This window comes from Manduca sexta, unplaced genomic scaffold (genome assembly GCF_014839805.1).
Source record: "Manduca sexta isolate Smith_Timp_Sample1 unplaced genomic scaffold, JHU_Msex_v1.0 HiC_scaffold_1731, whole genome shotgun sequence".
Taxonomy (NCBI): domain Eukaryota; kingdom Metazoa; phylum Arthropoda; class Insecta; order Lepidoptera; family Sphingidae; genus Manduca; species Manduca sexta.
In genome coordinates this window covers 14,812-35,374 of record NW_023592625.1, presented here as the reverse complement: position 1 = coordinate 35,374, position 20,563 = coordinate 14,812, and the positions used below count along the sequence as shown (strand labels likewise).

The following is a 20,563-nucleotide window of genomic DNA, read 5'->3' as shown; positions in this document are numbered from 1 at the left end:
AAAATTAAAGATAATATTTTGCCGAAAATGTTGGACGGGTTAAGAAAGGTGAGTGGAACGATTATTCTGGGCTCTAGATTATAGGTACTACAACAATGATCTGTTCCTACAGCCAAGCAATATTCAATATTGCTGCTTGATGGACATTGTACACATTATTTCTTTGATACTCAACATCTAATGTGTCGAAATAACGTGCCTAGAGTCGTGCCACGTAATTTAAAATTGGGGTGGATTTACTACTGTTTCTGGATATAAACGTCTTGGCATCTGTTTACCGTCAGCCAGTGATACGCTAGTCTCACTTTGCATTTGTATAAAATGTCATGCCCTGAGTGATAAGTAAGTGATTTTGTGTCCAGGTGAACAAGTCGTACCTGTTGTCGAGGCGTGGAGTGAGTCCGGCGAGCACGTGATCCTCGGCACCGGCGAGCTCTCACTGACTGTGGTGTCATGCACGACCTCCGGAACATGTACTCGGAGATCGACATCAAAGCAAATTCACCAAACGTAGTACAAAGTAAAAGTATTTGTAGTAGGTCTATCAGAAGCGGCTGGTTCCCCATACTAGTAAGTATTGGTTGGTACAAATCTCGATATGAAGTAAGAGGTTTAATTACTCGATTTGATCACCAACATTTCTTGAGTCCCTAACATGTACTGTATATGGGGATATATTCAATATGTTCAATTATTCATTGTTGTATATATCGATATTTTATATCGAGCTAAACATCGATACTATTCCCAAAAAATATCGATAACACCAATCTGTATTTTTGTCAGTTGCCGACCCCGTGGTATCGTTCTGCGAGACCGTAGAGACGTCATCGTTGAAATGCTTCGCGGAGACTCCGAACAAGCGCAACAAGTTGACGATGATCGCGGAGCCGCTGGAGCGAGGACTCGCCGAGGATATAGGGCGGGCGTCTGCCCTGTCACGTGGGACAGGAAGCGGCTCGGCGAGTTCTTCCAGACAAGTGAGTGCAGTGTCTTAGGAGTGAGTGAATGAATGAGATTGTTTATCGAAAAGATTAGAGATGTGGGGGATTGTTACTGAAGGTTGTTATAAATAAATAAATAAAAAAATACTTTATTTATCACGTAGGCGAACAAAGTTGCACTTATGATACGTCAAAACAAAGAATAAGAATAATTATTATTTCTAAGCAACTAGTAAAATTACTTATATAACTATGGAGATTTTAAATTAGGGATAAAGTTTATACAAAAGACTAGGTACAAAAACACGAAGTAACCAGCTCGGGCTGGCAAGTAGGGGAAATAGAAGGGTAACGCGTCGCGATCCTCACCGGTGAGGACATGAGCCCTAGCCTAGCTAACCTACCAGCCTTTCACTAGCTACCTAAGTGATGACTACCCGAAGAAGAAAGGCAGAAAGAAACTCCCGGCTTTCTTTTTGTCATCAATTGTTCAGTACTTCTTTTGTATTTTTTCCAAGTCTTTCTTGTACATAGTCACAATAGTTATATAAGCTAATGCACGCACATCACCGTTAACATGGGATAAGATGAAATCCAATCGACTAAACCTGGAGCGGCATAAAATAAAATTAGCGATAGCAAATAAAAGAGAACATAGATTCATACTTAAATAACGGCGTACAGCGTGCATTCGCCTACATTTACAATCATAGTTTTCAATCATGAGAAAGAAAAATAGTGATATTGAACAGGCAAACACAACATGATCGGGTGGTCGTCTTTCAAAAATTACATTTCATTAAGATATGATATGATTTTTGTCAAATTAGAACTATAGAAATGTCATTATTATAAAAAAGCATGTGAGACATGTAACAAAGACATTTTAGGCAGTTAATTAATTACTAATGTATGCTAACATGGTGGGTCATTGTGTGCAGGACAAACTTTCCAAACCGTCTTATCATTAAGGTAATCAGATACAGTATAGTATCCTTTACACATTAATTCACGCTTAACATAACACTTGAATTTTTGTTCGGTCAAATTGGTAACTTCGAAGGGAAGTTTATTATAGAACTTAATGCTATTAACTAAGAAAGATTTATTGGTTTTACAGAGCCTATGATTAGGGACAACCAATTTATTTTTATTTCTGGTATTTAGACTATGCAAGTCACTGTTTTTAATAAAAGTACTAAGGTTTTTACGTACGTACATTATATTCTGAAAAATATATTCGGCCGGCAAAGTCAGTATATTCACCTCCTTAAACATTTGCCTAAGGGAATCATGAGAGCGAAGGTTGTAAATAGCTCTAATCGCTCGTTTCTGCAAGATAAAAATGGTCTGCAGATCTGCAGCAGAGCCCCACAGAAGAATACAATAGGACATAATGCTGTGGAAGTATGCAAAATACACTAGCCTTGCCGTAGCCACGTCAGTTAATTGTCTAATCTTCCTAATAGCAAACACGGCAGAGCTCAGTTTACTAGAATTTTTTGAATATGGGGGCCCCATTGCAATTTACTATCGATTGAAACCCCGAGGAAGACCGTTGAGGGAACTAATTCTAATTTATCCCCATCTAAATCAATATTTAGTTCCTTTTTTATTCAGTGACGAAAATCTGACACATTTCGTTTTTGCGGCATTTAAAAGTAAATTATTAGAAGAGAACCAGTCAGAAATCAAACTAAGTACTTTATGTGGCTCACCGAGATTCTCATCCCTTCTATTTAACTTAAAAATAATCGAAGTGTCGTCAGCGAACAATACTACATCTGCCATATTATCAACCATGTAAGGCAGGTCATTTATGTAAACTAAGAATAGGAATGGACCCAATATGGAACCCTGGGGAACCCCAAATAGGACGGCAGCAGTTAAAGATTTCGCAAGAATTGGGGCAATGTTGTCTATTACTGACTGCAACGCTTTAACAGATAAACCCCATAGGTCTTCAGTGCTTTTATGTTTAAGCTCTTAAATACTTTTATTATATCAGAGTGCGTGACAAACTCAAATTCGAAATTTGGAATCGACAGATCAACATTTTGTTTTAAGAACGACTCAGCTGCCCCTGGTGAGGATGGCAGACATTTTGTCGTTTCAAAAGGTATGTTAGTAAAAAATGTTCAAAGTAATTAGCTATTCTATATTTATCTGAAACTAGCTCGTCATTAATGTTCAATAAAATCTTGTCATTAGTTTTATTTTTGCCAGTTTCAGTATTAATAATTTTCCAAGTAGTTTTAATTCTATTATCTGAGTTTTTAATATGACTACTGATATAGGCAGCTTTAGCATACCTACATACACGTTTAAAAATTTGAGAGTATGTTCTCACATAATTATTAAATTCGACATTGGGTGTAAAGGACCTTCTGTCATATAATTCATAGAGAACATCTCTACTACGTCTAATACCGTTTGTTGCCCAAGCACTGAATGATATTTTATTTTTTAGTGGCACTGATTTTACACTACATGTTTTATTAAATATGTTTGTAATACCATTTAATAATGTTTTAAACATATTATTTGGGTTGTCTGAACCGCAAGTCAGCATAGGCAACACCAAATTAAGCCTAGCACTAAATTTCTGTAGATTATATTGGGTTAGGGGTCTAAATTGTACTATGTTCTTACTTCTATTGCTTTCACAATTCAGTTTGACCATTTGACATGTGTGGTCTGAGCGAACGCCAGCTAATAATTCTTTAGAGTTAATTTTAAAATTTGAAATAACATTATCAATACAGGTAGCTGAAGTTGTAGTTAATCTAGTCGGCTCGAGAAATTGACAGTTTAGATTAAATGATTGAAGTAAATTCAAAAAGTCTTTTATCTGTGGAATCCACTAGCAAATCTTTTTTTAAGAATATCCTCCATTTTAGAAATAAATGCCAATATACTTGATGAAGGAGGCCTATATACACACAATATAATATAACCACTGGTCTCTGCACACGCGACCTCACACACTCGTTCTATAGAAAGTTTTACAATATCCTGCCTATCCTTGTGAGAGACACCATCCTTGATGAGGATCATGGTGCCTCCACCTTCTGCTGATATCCTAAAGAACGAGCTGGCGACTCTGTAGCCACTAACACTAAATGCCATTTTATCTGCTTTTAACCATGTCTCCGTAAAACATAAAATATCAATATTATATTTTTCTGCTAATAATTCTATGTCAAGTATTTTGCCAGAGAAACGATTTATATTTTGATGAGTTAATATTAAGTCACTTTTCTCTGTTGTCATAACTAATTGTTTAAATTATTTACTACACTTATATTAGTAATACTACTAAAACATGTAGTAATGGAGGACTTCGTCATAGTACTTATGACTGAGTTAATATTAAATGCTAACAATGTAGCAATCTTAACTTTAACTAATTTTGACAGATACATAGTATCTCTAGTCAATGAAAATCTACAATTGTCTGTAAATTTATTTATGTCAAAAATAACAGTTTATCACTATAGTGACTTACTAAAAATTGCATATGATTGTTTAACATGTGAATGTGCTTATTTAACCTGTCTGGTACATTGGCCAGAAAGGGAAATGCACATAATATTACTTTTTTACAATTTAATTTGGTCAACTAATGGTTAACTAATTTCTTTCACGTAAAGTCGATAGCACAAATGACATGCAATAGCAACATTTCAAGAATGGAGTCTATGAATTTTTCTATGAGTAAATATAGTATGTTTGCATTCAATTGCTTTTCAATGTGAAGTACTAAAACCTCTTAATTATTACAGAAAAACTAGAATCTAAGAAAAACGTCAATATTTTATCGATTGTTTTTAATGATTGAACATCTTTCAATTCAGATACGATTGGGACTTGCTAGCGGCGCGTTCGATATGGGCGTTCGGGCCGGACTCGACGGGGCCCAACATTCTAGTCGACGACACGCTGCCCTCAGAGGTCGATAAACATTTACTCGCCTCCGTCAAAGACAGCATTGTACAAGGTCAGTTTGATTATTCCACTTTTATTAGACACCAGATTCCTGCCGACTTCCCTTTATACAGAATCTAATTATTATTAGAACGATTTGCAGACCGCATTTACTATTTTATTCTATTAGTATCTATATGTTGTGTTGGGTTCCCATTTGGAAAATGTCACCTTTCGCCACTATTAGTCACAAGAGTTTTTTTTACGTTACTTGGGTGCACCATAATATAGAAACGGTTTTGAGTCCAACCTTTTTAATGTTAAAATACCTAAGTTATTATCAAGTAAAATTATTTAAACAAACTTATTGGGATCAATGAATGTATTTACATAGCAGCACTGTCCACCAGTGGATCAATTACTTCTATACTCTATTTAAATTATCTACAGGTTTTCAATGGGGTCCGAGAGAAGGTCCATTATGCGAGGAGCCAATACGAAACGTAAAGTTTAAGATATTGGATGCTGTGATAGCACAGGAGCCGCTGCACAGAGGAGGCGGACAAATTATACCCACCGCGAGAAGAGTAAGTTTATTTAATTATAACAGGGAAATTGCTCTCAATCAATCATCTTTTAGCAAAATTTTGTGTGCATGACTGTACAAAATGTGGTTGTTGGTTTAGACCTACTTTGTACAATACAGGATTAGTCTTTGTACAAAGTAGGTTTGTGTTTCAAGAAACAATAGAAGGCGTAATACAAAAACAAAAGACGAGAAAGTTTTTGCTTCCAATATAAATAATTTGCGAAGTACACAATAACATGACAAGAAAATCGTTATGATTAGTTCTCCCATTATTGTCTATCCACAGGTAGCATACTCAGCGTTCCTGATGGCCACGCCTCGTCTGATGGAGCCGTACTTGTTCGTGGAGGTGCAGGCGCCCGCTGACTGCGTTTCCGCCGTCTACACAGTGCTAGCCAAGAGGAGAGGTAATGTGTACTCTTGGGAATTGACTGTTAGAAAATAGATGTTGATATTTGAGCATACCTGTGGTAGCCAAAAGCAGAATAAATGTGAGCCTTTGTACACGATTTAATATAGAGATGTGGGATTGATTTCGTCAATAAAAATAAAATTTCTTGTGTTCGTCAACTTTACATTGTTTTATAGTACAGTCTATCTGTGCTATAGAGGTAAAATTATAGTCAACCTCGATATCATCTTTCCCACACAATATTTTTTACTTCCATATTATACTATTTTCAATGTAGTGTACTGTCCGCAGGTCACGTGACGCAGGACGCGCCCGTGCCCGGCTCCCCGCTGTACACTATCAAAGCGTTCGTGCCGGCCATCGACTCGTTTGGCTTCGAGACGGACCTGCGCACACACACGCAAGGCCAGGCGTTCTGCCTGCAGGTGTTCCACCATTGGCAGATAGTTCCTGGTGACCCGACTAGACAAGACTATTGTTATACGGTGAGTGGGTTGCGGTCTCATAAGTTACATGAGCTTATAAGGCACATTGTATTTAGAAGCACTTGTTCTTGCGAGTACTTATCGTTATATTGCAACCTATATTTATTACAAACTATATTACTAGTCACCACACTGAATTGTTCATGGTCAGCATCCCATAGTAATTAATTTAATTTGCAATTTAACGACGGTTACAGCAAGTGTTAAGATTTCGTAATATGCTCACAGTGATGTGTTCTAATTAGCATTTCCTTGCAGACCCCTGGAGCCGCAGCCGGCCACGCACCTCGCCCGTGAGTTCATGATCAAGACGCGCCGGCGCAAGGGTCTCAGCGAAGATGTCTCCATCAACAAGTTCTTCGACGATCCTATGTTGCTGGAACTTGCCCGCCAAGACGTGCAGTTGAACTAATGTACCTGGTTTACGAGTTGGTAGACTCGCCAAATTATGGTTTATAGTATTGATATATGTAATGTAATATAGGCAATCTCGATGTACGCCCACGTGACTCATTCCAATGCGATATGGATTTTTAATAAAAGGAATTTGAATTGACTGTGTTTGATCTTTTGATTACCTATAAATTGTAATATGCTAGCTGGGATCCTCGGCTGGGATCAACCTTGAACCGGCAAGTTACCATTCCTCAATGTTTTCAATAATAGTGTGCCCTATGTATTCCAAAACGGCTGAAGCCATTTTAGAGGATTTTTTAGGTAAAGATACCACTTGAAGTTATGTGGCTATGATAATTAATGAAACCTGTGCGAAGCCGGGGCGGGTCGCTAATCTTCAATATAATAATAATTATTATTGAATATAATATTATGGCTAAAATTGTTTTATCCACACATTAAGCTTTGTCTATGGTCAATATGTAGCATAAACTTCGATGTCAAGTATCATCTGTCATTTGTCAAAATAAATTAACAGCGTGAGCGTGTTTATCAAATGACCGCGTGAAAATAATTTAGATAAAAAAGTTTTCAATAACAATATTAATACACTTAAAGTATTAGAAGTCTTTATTGGGTTATTTGTGATAATTTAAACAGAAGTAATGGCTCGCGGAAAGGATAAAAAAAAGTGAGTATGGTTAGAATGTGGATTGCTTGTTTAATTTTTGTATTTTTACGAAGAAAGACGGTAAGTAGTGAATTAATATTTTAGATTCCGTCAAAATTTACCCCTTTGAAACATATATGTAAACGTAAATCTAGTAAATCATCTATAAAGCAGCAAAGGTTTCACGAAAAACCTACGTAAATTAGTTCTAATTAGTACAGTCATAGATTAAATGATTTTTTATTAGACTAATTAAGAAATATGTTATGTCTAGACGTAAGTTAGAGAAGAAACAAGAAGGAGATGACGTGCCAAAAAAGATACCCCACACACTCGAATCACTCCGAGAGAAGGATGAGACTATGCTGGCCAATGTGGAGGTCGAGGAGCAGGAAGAGGTAATACTTTATTAATTGAACTACTAAGATGTCTATATTATGGATCTAAATAAAACATTCAAGTCAAAATTCAAACATAAGAGTATGATTATTGGTAATGCAAATATTAACAAATTTTGTAACTAAAAAAAATGTCTAACATCCATAAATCAAAAAAGGAATAATGATGGCTTTTACATATTAAAAAAAAACTTAATTTGTTATATTTTAGCCAAATGACATCATATTAAAACATACAGGGCTCTCAGTCTGTAAATGCAGTTTATAAAAAGCAACATAAGTATAAAGTGACAAGCAATAGCTATAACTATTTTTTCCAGGCACAAAAAGACATGGAACTTGACGAATTGTCCTCATACTACCAGAATTCTTATGAACCAAAAGTCCTTATAACATACTCGGACAACCCGCACAATAAGACTAGGATATTTGGCAAAGAGCTGATGAGGATCATACCCAACTCTATCTCTAGATATAGGCAGAGGTGAGTGTAATAAATTTACTAGCTTTTGTGGTTCAATGGTATTGTTTATTTGATGATTAGTAAGTTATAATCTCTGTATGAAGTTTATTTCTATTAAAATAGAAATAAACTTCAGTCAGAAATCTTTCAGACAGGAAGACTAGATCTAGGCGTATGTCAGATCAGATTTGATTTGTTCAGAAGATGAAACTCCAATTATATTTTTAGTTTTAAATTGGAGCTTGCAGATCTAGCTGCATGAGTTTGTTCTTGGAGTGAAGCAGGGCCGTAGCTAGACTTGAATTTAAGGTAGGGCAGCTGTTTTTACAAGCAGGGCGGAAATAAAAATGTCACTAGATCTGATCTGCTCAATCGATTTTTGGTTTCCTTAAAATGTGAAGATGAGCAAAAAAAAAAAAAAGGTTAATTAACTTATGTAATTGTTAAGGTAATATACAGATTGTAACAAAATTCCCATAAATCTCGAAAGAGGGTGTTTCACCCATCAATACGAATAACTCTTACTATGGGACCAACTTCCAAATCGTGAAATGAAACCGCTGCTCCATATATATTCATTGAGTCGTAATGTACAATTTTGTTGATTATTAAGGTAGGGCATTAGCATTTTAAGGTAGGGCATTGCCCCTCAATGCCCCCCCCTAGCTACAGCCCTGGAGTGAAGTCAGAATTTCAGTACAGCAGTGCTCTAAGGTTCTGGGTTTGAATCCAGGGTCGAGCAAAGTGATATTTGGATTTTTCTGCTCAGTATAGGCTGCTGGAGTGTAGATTATGCCAATAGACTCGCCCTCTATTACATCATGGGATAGAACACACTTGGCGGAAAGAGGGTGCTCTGGTTGCGCCTCTGCATACACTTTCGGGCATAAATACGTGAAGCATGTGTGTGTGTGTGTGTGTAAAGTCAGATTTTTAGGGTTTCATACACATCTTTGAAAAAAATAACATGTTTTGTTACCGATAAATCTGTAAATTGTTACAGTCTTACTGCTGTAAATATTTGAGATTAATTTGCATGTCGTGGGCTCAAAAGCTCCATATATTTTGAATATCTTTAAATTTTCTAATTAACATTACTTCTAAACTCAGGTCATCAGTAAAACGTATAGTACAGTCAGCAATCCGGGAAGACGTGACAGATGTAATCATCGTAAATGAGAATCAGAAGCAGCCTAACGGTTTCCTACTGATCCACTTGCCAGACGGACCCACGGCCCACTTCAGGCTCTCCAGCTGTAAGATAACTCCAGAATTGAGGAAGGATTATAAAGAAATCACTACTCATAGGCCAGAGGTGGGTGCTGTTACCTTGCTTTTTTATGGTTCAATGGTATTGTTAGATTTGACCCGTATAGGGGATGAATTTCAATTATAATCTTAGTGTTTTCTAAATTACAGATAATGTATGTTGAGCAAAATTATGTGCATTATCTGACTGTCAGTTCATATAAAGTATTTGTCAACACATTTATCTAATATTATAACTAAAATTCTATCATAAAATTTTAAGGAGCTATATGTAATTTATAATGACAACACGGCAGGTGATACTGAACAACTTCAGCACGCGGCTGGGTCTGACGGTGGGGCGCATGCTTGGCGCGCTGTTCCACTACGAGCCACAGTTCCGTGGCCGGCGCGCAGTCACCTTCCACAACCAACGTGACTACATATTCTTTAGGCATCATCGGTGGGTAGTTTATGTAGCAGAAGACATCGTTAGGTCATCAATCATACAATACTTGAGAGTGAATATTACACATTGCGTTATACATAGGGAATGAAGATGGCATAGCTGTATAAGTTATCTATGGAGCCGAAGCTAACCAGTTACATCTATTAAAACCAATGTATAATATTTATAGCTGAATACCTAGAAACTGTAAATGTTATTTATAGAAGAAAAAGCTAAGATTTGGCACTATTTTCCTAAGTATATTTATTATTAATCAAGTAAAATAGACTTATTTATTGAGACACTTATAGAATTCCTGTGTAAGTAATCAGAAACAAAAACAGTTTTTATTTGTGCTTATAATATTGTTTAAAAGCTATGTATAATGTAATATTATCTATTTCCCAGATACGAGTTCACCTCAGACGGCAAACGCGCCAAGCTGCGCGAGCTGGGTCCCAGATTCACACTCAAGCTGATTTCGCTGCAGCAGGGCACATTCGACTCCAAGCGTGGAGATTACGAATGGATCATCGCAGGCCGTCGACACCAGATGGAAACTTCGCGCAGACGATTTTTCTTATAGCTTAATATACTGTTTTATGATAAAGGATTGTTTGTTTTCATCTATTATTACACAAAGAAAACCCTCACAAGCTAAAGTTGTAAAGCGAATGACCTACTGGTCTCTTTGCTTTCAATCATATTATTAATAGCCATATCAAGCAAAGGATCGGTTTTTTGGAGCAAAAATACCTATTGTTTAATCTATGCGTAGTACTGAATCGATCCAGAAAATTGATATTGCATCCTTGAAAAATTGTAATTAGACTTTATCGAGCTATAAAATTACTACGAAGGTCGTCATTAATCAATTTCTGAAATAAATGTGTTTTTGTATACCTCATAGTTAGGTAAAAAAACAGTTTACAATGATTAAAGATTGAATATTATGGAGACCTTTTTATTTCCCATTTTCTAAAATAGGAACTCAAAAGAAAAATCGGAAAATATATCGATTATAAAAAAAAATATATTTTAGATCATTTTTTTGACTAAATTAATTTCTCAGATCGATTAGAATCGATTTACGAAAAGATGTTTTTCGGAAAGAATCGCCATCCCTTGTTACAAATTCTAAGATTACTGCCAACTGCCAAGAATTCATGATTGTTTTGGGTGGTGATTTGTAATGTATACTGCATTTGAGCTCTCGGGTTCCAATCCAGGGTCCAGCAGTGATATTAGGTTTTTATATTTAGTATAAGCCCAGTTTACCCAAAATGCAGATAAGTTCGCCTCCAATCACACTTTCAAATGTTTTACACAACATGGTGAACGGTGGATGCATTAGTTCCTCTACCTTATCTCCTCGGAGATAAAAGGCATGTATGAATAAAACTCTCAAAATAAGCCTTTAAACTTTTTTTTTATTATAATAAATACTTTTTTCTAAATGTCTGTTTGCAAAGCACAACTTCCGGGTGAGGTGAGTTGATACGCTTGCGTAATATATTAAACAAATATATGCTAGCTGTTCGGTATAGGCAATGACAATGCCGAATTTACGCTTAAATTACCAATTTTATGCCCACTTTGAGCGTCAGGCAAAAATTATAGTCATTCTTAGTAAATATTTTGGAATAAACAAGTAGTTTAGTGTATTGTTGCATATCAATAATCAGCTATTGATAGATTATCGATTATCTATCGATAGTGAAGGTGAGAGCAATGGTCCATCAATATTATTCACATGCCAATACTGTTGATACTATTATAATAGTAATGCATTCAATAGTATGAATATTCTCAGAACAATGAGATACCTAATATTGTGAAAACTATTGGTTTTAACCAAAACCTATCAATACTATTGAATGCATATTTTGAAGTATCGAAGCCAATACCTATTTGATAATATTGCTAATATAAATAATACTATAGTCTATTTTAAATATCTATTATTATAGATAAACAATATATTATAACAAAAAACTTAATTTTTAAAAACGCCTATTCAAACAACGGCTGTAGTAACAGGAACATTTGCCGCAAAGCGCAGTCATGTCAGGAGCTTTCATCTTTCTGATGTGTAAAGTATGAACTGAGTACCACTTTCCTTGCAGTGATTCCCCAAAGCACAAGGTAGTGGATCATTAGGGAAACAATTCTTCGCGCAAGATGTGCCATCTGCGACTTGAACAGCTTCAGCTAAATTAATGTTGAATATGGTGCGGATCAGATTCCGCGCATTGGAATTCTGCCTCTCGATCTCTTGCCCTCAATTCGTCTGGTCATTATCAATTTCTGGAGGTCATGACCTGGTTTGCGGGCGATATGGTTAAGAAACTCAAGGATTTTCCTCAGACAAATTTTGGAGAGCGTCGGTTTTTTGTCAAGCTTTAGCTTTTCGAGGATAGAGGTTGGTCCTAAATGCCCTCCATAGAATTTGGTGCATTCCTGCAGCACCACATTTCAAAGGCATCTACGCGATGGCGGTCTCTAGCTTTTAGTGTCCACATTAGCTTTGCTAGATCCGTTGTTGGTAATGCCAGAACCCAGGTACATGAAGTGGTCATCGGTTTCTAGTTTGAGTATCCCATTGAGCTAAACTAGAGTTTAGCAGCTATCACTGTCCCTTTTTATTTGCAATTGCTGTGTCCAGATGCACCGTGATATCCCCATTTACTGGCAGGGGGGGGGGGGGAGGGAACAATTTTAATGACTATAAAGTAACATTCATAATTGATCGGAGTTTGAGTTGTCCTTCACATTCAGTTATCGCCATGTCTTGTTTTTCTATGTAGCAGTCTTGTTTCCCATTCTGCACTAATACATATGATGGGAAATATGACACTTCATATCTTTTATTTCCTTTCTCAAGGTAATATGGTACCATTTGGATAATTTGTAAAGATGTTACAATACTCAATGCTTTGTGAGCATAGCAAGCTTTATTTTGAATTTAGGCTGTCTCGGAGCATTGGAGCATCTTCAATATGTTAGTTAAGATGCTTTACTAACTCAGTAAGGTAGACCAGGGTTTTATTTTCATCAGCTTTTTTGGCCAATGCATAAAGATTCCATTCTTGTTTCTTAGTGCACTCTATGTACCTGGAACAATAACAAAATCTTGTAATACAAAGTAGATTTCGATTGTACGTAATGTGAAAAATTGAATTTGTGTAAACTACATAACACCAGAAAAATAAACACAAGCCACAAGGTTAGATAATTTGTTATATATAATAACGACGCCGCCCCAACGGCCATTATTTAAATAAACGAACCCAATTTCAATCTTTGATCTGATACAGTACAGTATTGTAAGCATGCAAAAAACAAGACTTCCGAGTGGCCTAGAAACCGGCAGTAGATACAGCAATTTTCAAGCAGTTTAGTTTATCTTGTAGTGAGTCTATATAACCGAGGAGGCGACGCCTGCGCCCTTCCCCAGCAGTTTTGACCACGGCACTCTGCGTCTCGTTTTTAAAAGCGTGCGCTACGAAACGCACACCCATAGGAACGAAACGCGTGATGAGCGGCGGTTGGTAGCTTTTTATCTGATGCTGGCACTACACTTGGCGTATTCGTCCAAATATTTGCACCTTTTGGCAAGACAATATCGACTTTGTGTTCTTTATATACAAAGTCTATGCTGCATTAGCTAAATAACGCATATATTTGCTCAAATTTGACAAGTGTGGTGCCAGCATAATAACAAATAGCAAACATATTTACAAAGCAAAGATAGTTTGACATCGTCGTCGACATAGATTTGCGATGCCCAATGATATCCCATGTCATAGAAAGAAAGTTTTTACTTTTATGATACCTAATTTAGTATCTGCATGCATGGTAATATGTAAAAAGTAGTAGAAATTTGTGCATAATCAAAATACTTACATTATAAATTTCTCTTTCTAATGACTTCCAATGCAATTGATGATCTGAAAATAAATAAAAGATTGTTAATACAATTTTCTAGTAAATAATTTTGGTTACGTTTCTCTAGTTTTAATCAGACGTGAGTGTTGGTCAACATGATTTGATTGGGTTCGCTCTGTTGAGGGAGACCTGAAGGTCTGGTCATCATGTTGTACAAAATATCTATTGTATATTAAAAATAATTTTCAAATTGCGAATAGTACATTATATTATATTCAACATATTATCATACTTACATTATTAGGTGTCAGAAGCAGGTCATCTTCAACAGTTTGGAAAGGAAATCTTGGTGAGAGTTCTGTGTTCAGCAATGGGTATCCTTTGGATGACTGTGACGATTTTTCTGTTTTCTTAGTATCTGTAATAAAAAAAATGGATGTAAAAATCGTATAATTGTTTTAAGCCCTATAAATTCAGTAATTATAATCAGACGTGAGTGTTGGTCAACATGATTTGATTGGGTTCGCTCTGTTGAGGGAGACCTGATGGTCTGGTCATCATTTTGGACTATAACTATTTACAAGATAACAATATGTAGCCATTTATATGTTTTTTAAAACAAGTTTTAAATTATGAATCTTACATAATTTTCATACTCACTTTGCATTATTAAAGTTGCGCAGATATTCTTGCACATAATTTTTCTAGGATCTGTAACAAAAAAATAAATAATGTAAAAATCGATTAACACAAAAGTTTGAATTTATTGTTTGTTAATAATAAATCAGACGTGAGTGTTGGTCAACATGATTTGATTGGGTTCGCTCTGTTGAGGGAGACCTGAAGGTCTAGTCATCATTTTAAAATCATTATATCAGTAGATAAACATATATTTCTTAAATTGAATTAATTGCAAAATTAATGGGGTTGGCAAGAAATCTGTTATCATTTAATGATTGTTCAAAAGATCTATTATAAATCCCCAACAATAGAAAAAATAAATCAATGAGAACAAAGTCAGTGGCTTCATGCAAGTATTTTTATTATTCTAGAAGCTTAAACTTACATTTCAATCTTTAAACAGTCCATCCAAAAACTCAGTCATCTGTAAGAGAAATAATACTATTTTAGACTTTAATCCCACATCAAATGTTTTTTGTTTGCAAAAGTATAATCAGACGTGAGTGTTGGTCAACATGATTGATTGGGTTCGCTCTGTTGAGGGAGACCTGAAGGTCTGGTCATCATTTAAATCCATAAAGTTACTATCATAGAAATAGTTGGATACTAAAAGTCATTTGAAATTGAACGTTTATTTATAGAATTTTTAAGGAAACATACCAGCAATAATGAATAACATAAAAATAAAGTAAATTAAGTAGTACATGGCTCAATTAAGTTTCCACAATTAATTAGCTCTTTACAACATAAAACTGAGAAAACTGTTAAATATTTTCCAACATAAGTAAGGAAAGACAACATAGATGTAATAAATAAAACTTTATTTACACTAAAAACATCTGACATACCAAATAATTTTAACATAACTTACCTAATCATTAAATTTCTTTCTTGTATTTCAAGTGTTCTACACAACCTGTTAAACAAAACAAAAGGATTACAAAGAGTCACTATAATGATTATTACTACCATTGTCTGTGTTTTCAGACAGCGGAACGCGAATTTTGTTCGTCACAACCATTCAGGCGAACGATGTAATCATCATAAAAATATAACAATTTTATGATAGCCAATTAGTGTTGCCAATTGTCTGAAATAATGGATAGTCGCATACTGGCGCAAATAGACAAGTTTCCATTTTTATAAACTTTTTTTCCAGGTACAGCAAAATGATCTCACTGTATCTGTAAGTGGAGTGGGGGCCAGATGGTGTTGGCTGATCAGATATTATCACTCGCCAATCGACATAATTATGCCGGCCTCTTTGAAACTGAATGTACGGACTCGCGACTTATTTCAAATTTTAGAGATACCAAACAAATATTTGCACAGTATACAAAAATTTGTTTCAGTGTTATTTTAAAGAAATTTTGCATACCAATTATATTTATTTATACAAAAAGTGTAAAACACAAATTTACCTTTGTGGAACAGCCATTCTATGTTCTAATGATCTTCTCAAACATTCTGTAATGAAAGATGTATAAATAAATATTTGCAAACCAAGTTTTGGTGGAGTATTGAATATGAACATCAGAATCAGTTGGGATAGTTTTGTTAACACCATTATGATGTCTGATGTCCCTATCAAAGATCATCATGATTTTACAATTACATTACAATTACATCTTATTTTGAGCTGGCCGAAAATTTGGCGCACCATAATTTTTTACAATTACTCAATTGTCATAATTTTGTTATGATTTTTATATACATTGAATATTAAAAAATATTTACTTAAAAAAAATTATGGTACTAGATGTCCTTTTTTCTGTGCCCCTCGGGACCATGGCCACGACTAGCTTCGCCATTGTTTAATTTCCATTTACGATGGTGTTGTGGCGAATACCAATTCAAATTACGCGCCCAAGCCTGCGCCGCGCACACATAGACTATAGTCCACAGTGCTATAATCAATAGTGTTCCGTCCCACTATTTTTTAGAAATACAACTTTCTGATTAGTCTTATTACGTATCAACCTAAGGAATGGAAATATTTAAAGAATTTATATTTACCTTCAAATTATTTCTTCGCGTTAGAAGCATTAACAGGTTCATCTGTAAAGAGATTTTAAGTTGAAAAATAATTCATTAAATGTGTGATAGTTAGTTAAGTTAGTATAATTTTATTATCAGTTTTGATAGTTATGTTAACAGCATCATATTCAGATGTCCCTATCTGATATCATCATTTTAATTCACTGAATTCGAAAATTGGTATATGTTTAAAAAAAGAAACCATATATCCAACTTTATTTGTAACATTTGTGCAAAGTAATTCATGAATTACTGTATTTGCCAAGTCCCAGTTTTAATTATTTTTAATCATTTTGTATTTTATGATATATTATAGAGAGAATAAGTTATGGTATAGTGTAGTTTTTTAAGAAGACAGGCAAATGGTTTCATTTATTACAGCAATGTCAAAATGACTGTATACTTACAGATTAGGTGTAAAACTTACCATCATATAATAGCATTTTGTAGTGTGGCAATGTGTTCTCAGCAATTCCTAAACAATACAAAATCATCAGTTACTACTTGCAGTAGATAATATGAATAAGTATATTTCCTTATTGCATCAGATAGGAGCGAAAGACAAAAGTGTTATGCATCATAGCAATCAGATGAACTATGAAATCATCATTCAAATATTTATTTATAGGATCATCAATGTAATGTACAATCAGAATCAAATATTATATAGTAATATTCATTAAAATTTTCCAAATAAACAAGCTATGAACCAACATGTTTGTATAATGACTTACCTTTAAAAAAGTTGAATGAAATTAAGTTTTGCTGCCAGATTTTTGGGTGCATATTTCCTGAGGAGAAAAGACATAATTAGCACTGCAATATTAAACACAATAAAGCAATATATTTTATTATTCCACATCAGATAGGAGCGAAAGACAATAAAGTGTTGTACATCATAGCAATCAGATGAACTATGAAGTCATCATTGTAAGGTTTGAGGACCATAAGAAAGAAAAAATAACCTTTAGGTTGGGTTGAAGTCTATGGTTGAGTAAGTTAGTTATATTTACACTGTTTTTTTAAGGGCTTATTTCAAAATGTCTGAATAAACACTAAATATTGAAAATATTACATGTTAAAGAAATAAAAAAATCAAGCTACAAATAAATTTATAACAAAAGAGTACTATTTATAATATCAACACTTACCAATCACAAACCAGCTTTATTCCCCATCTGCAACAACAAAAAACAACAATACAATACTTGTCATTACAATTAAAAATAAAGTTTCACTAAAGTAAATCAGACAGCTATAAAAGCTTTTCGCTTTGCATCAGACCTCGCAACTAGCTGCCCTATGCTAAAATTTTGAAAAGAAAAAAAAAAAAAAAAGAAACGATTTGTAAAATTACCACTAATAAGCCAATTATAAGCCCTATTCTGTATATAAGCCTGTTGCGAGCCAACTGAAGGTTTTCAGCTGCACTGCGATGTCATCATGTTAGTAGTTAGTTTTGGTTAATTATTGGAGTAAATTTTAATAAGTTGAGCACTGTTGCCATTTTTAAACGGAAGTTATGGGAAACTTTGAAAGGGAAATATGGTGATGATGGAGGCTAATTTTGAAACATCTGGCATTAATATTGTGCATGTAAATGTAACAGTAATGATGCCACTCAATATTGGCATAGACAGAACAGCAGTGGCATAATATCAAGAGGATGCGACAGACAAAATGCCACTGGTTTGGGGGGTCTCCTTGCAAAGAGTAAGAAGACATGTAGAGTACCCAAATTTATAAACATTCATTATGTATTGGGCAAAGATACCAGGTAAAATCTCTACAATTTTTTACGCATTTCAGCATGACAGTACTTGTTAGAGGCCTTATTCAATGAATTCCACAGACCTTTCAGTGTACTTATGCCACTCTATTAGTGTTTTTATTGTAAATTTAATTGCATAATATATCTCCAAAAGAAATTTACCTAAATATGTTTCTTGTCCATCAAAGTTCTTCACAATATCACCCATCTGTAACAAACAGGTTGTGATTAACATTATGTTTCATGCATGCCTAAATAAAGTAATTATTTCACAAACATTTCTTTCAGATAGAGCTAATATACATGCAAAATCATTATTAAATCAATGGTTAGCACTTTTCATCATTAAATTATCTACAAGGTATTTTAAGATTATTTTCATAGATTGAGTTATATTTTTATGTATGTATTTGGTCTCAGTTTCACTTGTGTGAAAGTTTTCCAGGATAAAATTCCCACTATATATTTTCCTGGGAAAGAAAGTTATAATCTTCCCAGGATCTTAAATTATCTCCATGCCAAATTTTATAAAAATCCATTCAGTATATTTTGAGAAAATCGATAACATACAGACTGACAAAAAAGGGAGACTTTTGTTTAATAATATGAATAAATTTATATAATGACACAGTAAATCTTACCATTGCTGGGTTTTTTGTATTTGCCTTGTACAAATATGCGTGGCACATCTATACCCTCTTTGAAATTGACCGTCCGTCTCTGCACATATGTGTTGGAAACAATTTCAAACCCTGCATCAGTAAATAATTTTGCGAAGTTCTTCTTCTGTGAAATAGTAGCTCCTGGAACAACAAAAACAGTTTAGTATAAATAATATGTTTTCAGATTACTATAACAAAATAAAGATGTTTATCATAATTTAAATATGTCTTAGATATATGTCAGAGGTTTTTAAAATTGATGTATTTAACAATTGCAATTTAAGAATTAATCATTAGTGTTTAATGTTTGTATCAACTACAAAATGAATATTCACAGTTCATACAAGTATAGACTCAAATCCCACGTGCGATGCTTCTGGCATTAAAAGCTTTGCAATTAAATACTGACCTTGTGCCGTCTTGCCGCATGTAGAAATTCTCTGCTATCTTATGTCCCGGTTTGAACCTGAGCTGCGCCATATCATAGCGACCGTAGTCCCTCAACAACAGCACGCCGCCGGGCCGCAGCGCGCGGAGCGCCAGCCTCGCCACGTGGGGCCAGTGTGAGGGCTGGATCGCCGACAACACAAATATTAAACTTGCCAAGTCCATACTGCCCTCGCTTATGTTATCAAACAAATCCTCCGTAGTTAAATCAGCACAAAATGCCTTCATTCTACTCTCATTAAAAAGTTTATTCGATTTGACGAATTCGACCGCACGCGGTGAAAAATCACACGCGTAGAAGTGGAAATTAGAGAATCCTTCTTCGATTAATGGAAATATCATATTCCCAACACCGCAACCCAGCTCCAAGAATGATATCTTTTGATCGGGCTCCGAAATTAATTAATTCTTGAAACTCACGTGTTGTCCAATGCCGGTCTCGGAAAAATTTTGTTTCATTTCGCTTATAGAAAATATCCCAGTGACGTTTAGCTTCTCGTTCTAGTTTCGCCGCTTTAGATTCTGGAATGATGCGAGAGTTCTGCGCTTCAAGGCGTTGCTTCTCTTCTTCGGTCAACTCCTTCAACCGGTGTACAAATATGTCACCGTTTGGGGCGACCGACAAATCTTCATCCGTTTCCATCTTGAAGATTTTTTATTGTAATAGAATATACATAATGTGTATTACGTAATTATTTGAGTTCTTGAATAATCTCTGTTTATTTTATGCATACAGTCTTAAGGACTGACACCAAAATATACGTTTTAAAGAATGCACTATGCACCTACACCAACGAATTGTGGTAAAATGAAAATGACAGCGCATATTATAATTCTCTTTGTGACAGCGTCAGCTGGCGCAAAGAGCTGGCGAGTGGGGCGGCTAGCAGTGTTGCCAGGGCCCTTGAGTCGTAAGTTACGTTTCGTTTCCTGAAAAGTTACATTTTTGCTGCAAAAGTTACATTATTGTTTTTGTAATTTACGCGTTTTTGAGCAAGCATTTTTGTAGCTGCGAAACTGCGGGGACTCGCGAAGTAGGAAATGTGCGCGCGCACACTCAAGCAAAATCAAGTTTTAATATATACGTTGCAAGATAC

General features: G+C 35.0%; 3 protein-coding genes and 2 non-coding genes across 6 annotated transcripts; 2 read left to right on the top strand and 3 right to left on the bottom strand.

Moving 5' to 3' along the window:
- Positions 1–362: 362 nt before the first annotated feature.
- On the top strand, positions 363–6,885 carry LOC119191636 (116 kDa U5 small nuclear ribonucleoprotein component-like; the record flags this gene model as incomplete). Its single annotated transcript, XM_037445524.1, is given in 8 exon segments — positions 363–473; positions 787–980; positions 4,782–4,944; positions 5,322–5,458; positions 5,747–5,867; positions 6,164–6,333; positions 6,335–6,357; positions 6,616–6,885. Coding segments are annotated over 8 exon segments (1,073 nt in total), but the record flags the coding sequence as incomplete, so codon positions are not given.
- Positions 6,886–7,265: 380 nt separating this feature from the next.
- LOC115449663 (probable ribosome production factor 1) lies at positions 7,266–10,593 on the top strand. 2 transcript variants are annotated; one of them, XM_030177542.2, is made up of 6 exons: positions 7,266–7,444; positions 7,698–7,821; positions 8,142–8,305; positions 9,395–9,599; positions 9,850–9,995; positions 10,389–10,593. In XM_030177542.2, exons 1-6 carry the CDS (start codon positions 7,419–7,421, stop codon positions 10,564–10,566), a joined length of 843 nt encoding a protein of 280 aa, XP_030033402.2. In that variant the 5' UTR covers positions 7,266–7,418; the 3' UTR covers positions 10,567–10,593. The 2 variants fall into 2 exon arrangements, with proteins under 2 accessions (XP_030033402.2, XP_030033403.2); XM_030177543.2 differs by having other exon boundaries at positions 7,266–7,448.
- Positions 10,594–11,928: 1,335 nt separating this feature from the next.
- LOC115449652 (tRNA N(3)-methylcytidine methyltransferase METTL6) lies at positions 11,929–20,307 on the bottom strand. The gene is given in 16 exon segments (XM_030177518.2): positions 11,929–13,094; positions 13,887–13,930; positions 14,165–14,286; positions 14,529–14,579; positions 14,935–14,973; positions 15,421–15,465; positions 15,971–16,016; positions 16,566–16,607; positions 17,014–17,061; positions 17,321–17,377; positions 17,738–17,764; positions 18,520–18,565; positions 18,999–19,131; positions 19,133–19,160; positions 19,429–19,863; positions 19,865–20,307. Coding segments are annotated over 5 exon segments (849 nt in total). The 5' UTR covers positions 20,110–20,307; the 3' UTR covers positions 11,929–13,094; positions 13,887–13,930; positions 14,165–14,286; positions 14,529–14,579; positions 14,935–14,973; positions 15,421–15,465; positions 15,971–16,016; positions 16,566–16,607; positions 17,014–17,061; positions 17,321–17,377; positions 17,738–17,764; positions 18,520–18,557.
- LOC115449668 lies at positions 17,123–17,203 on the bottom strand. Its single transcript, XR_003939183.1, has one exon. It is a non-coding gene; the product is annotated as a small nucleolar RNA snR60/Z15/Z230/Z193/J17 (small nucleolar RNA).
- Positions 17,440–17,523, bottom strand: LOC115449666. Its single transcript, XR_003939182.1, has one exon. It is a non-coding gene; the product is annotated as a small nucleolar RNA snR60/Z15/Z230/Z193/J17 (small nucleolar RNA).
- Positions 20,308–20,563: the final 256 nt, after the last annotated feature.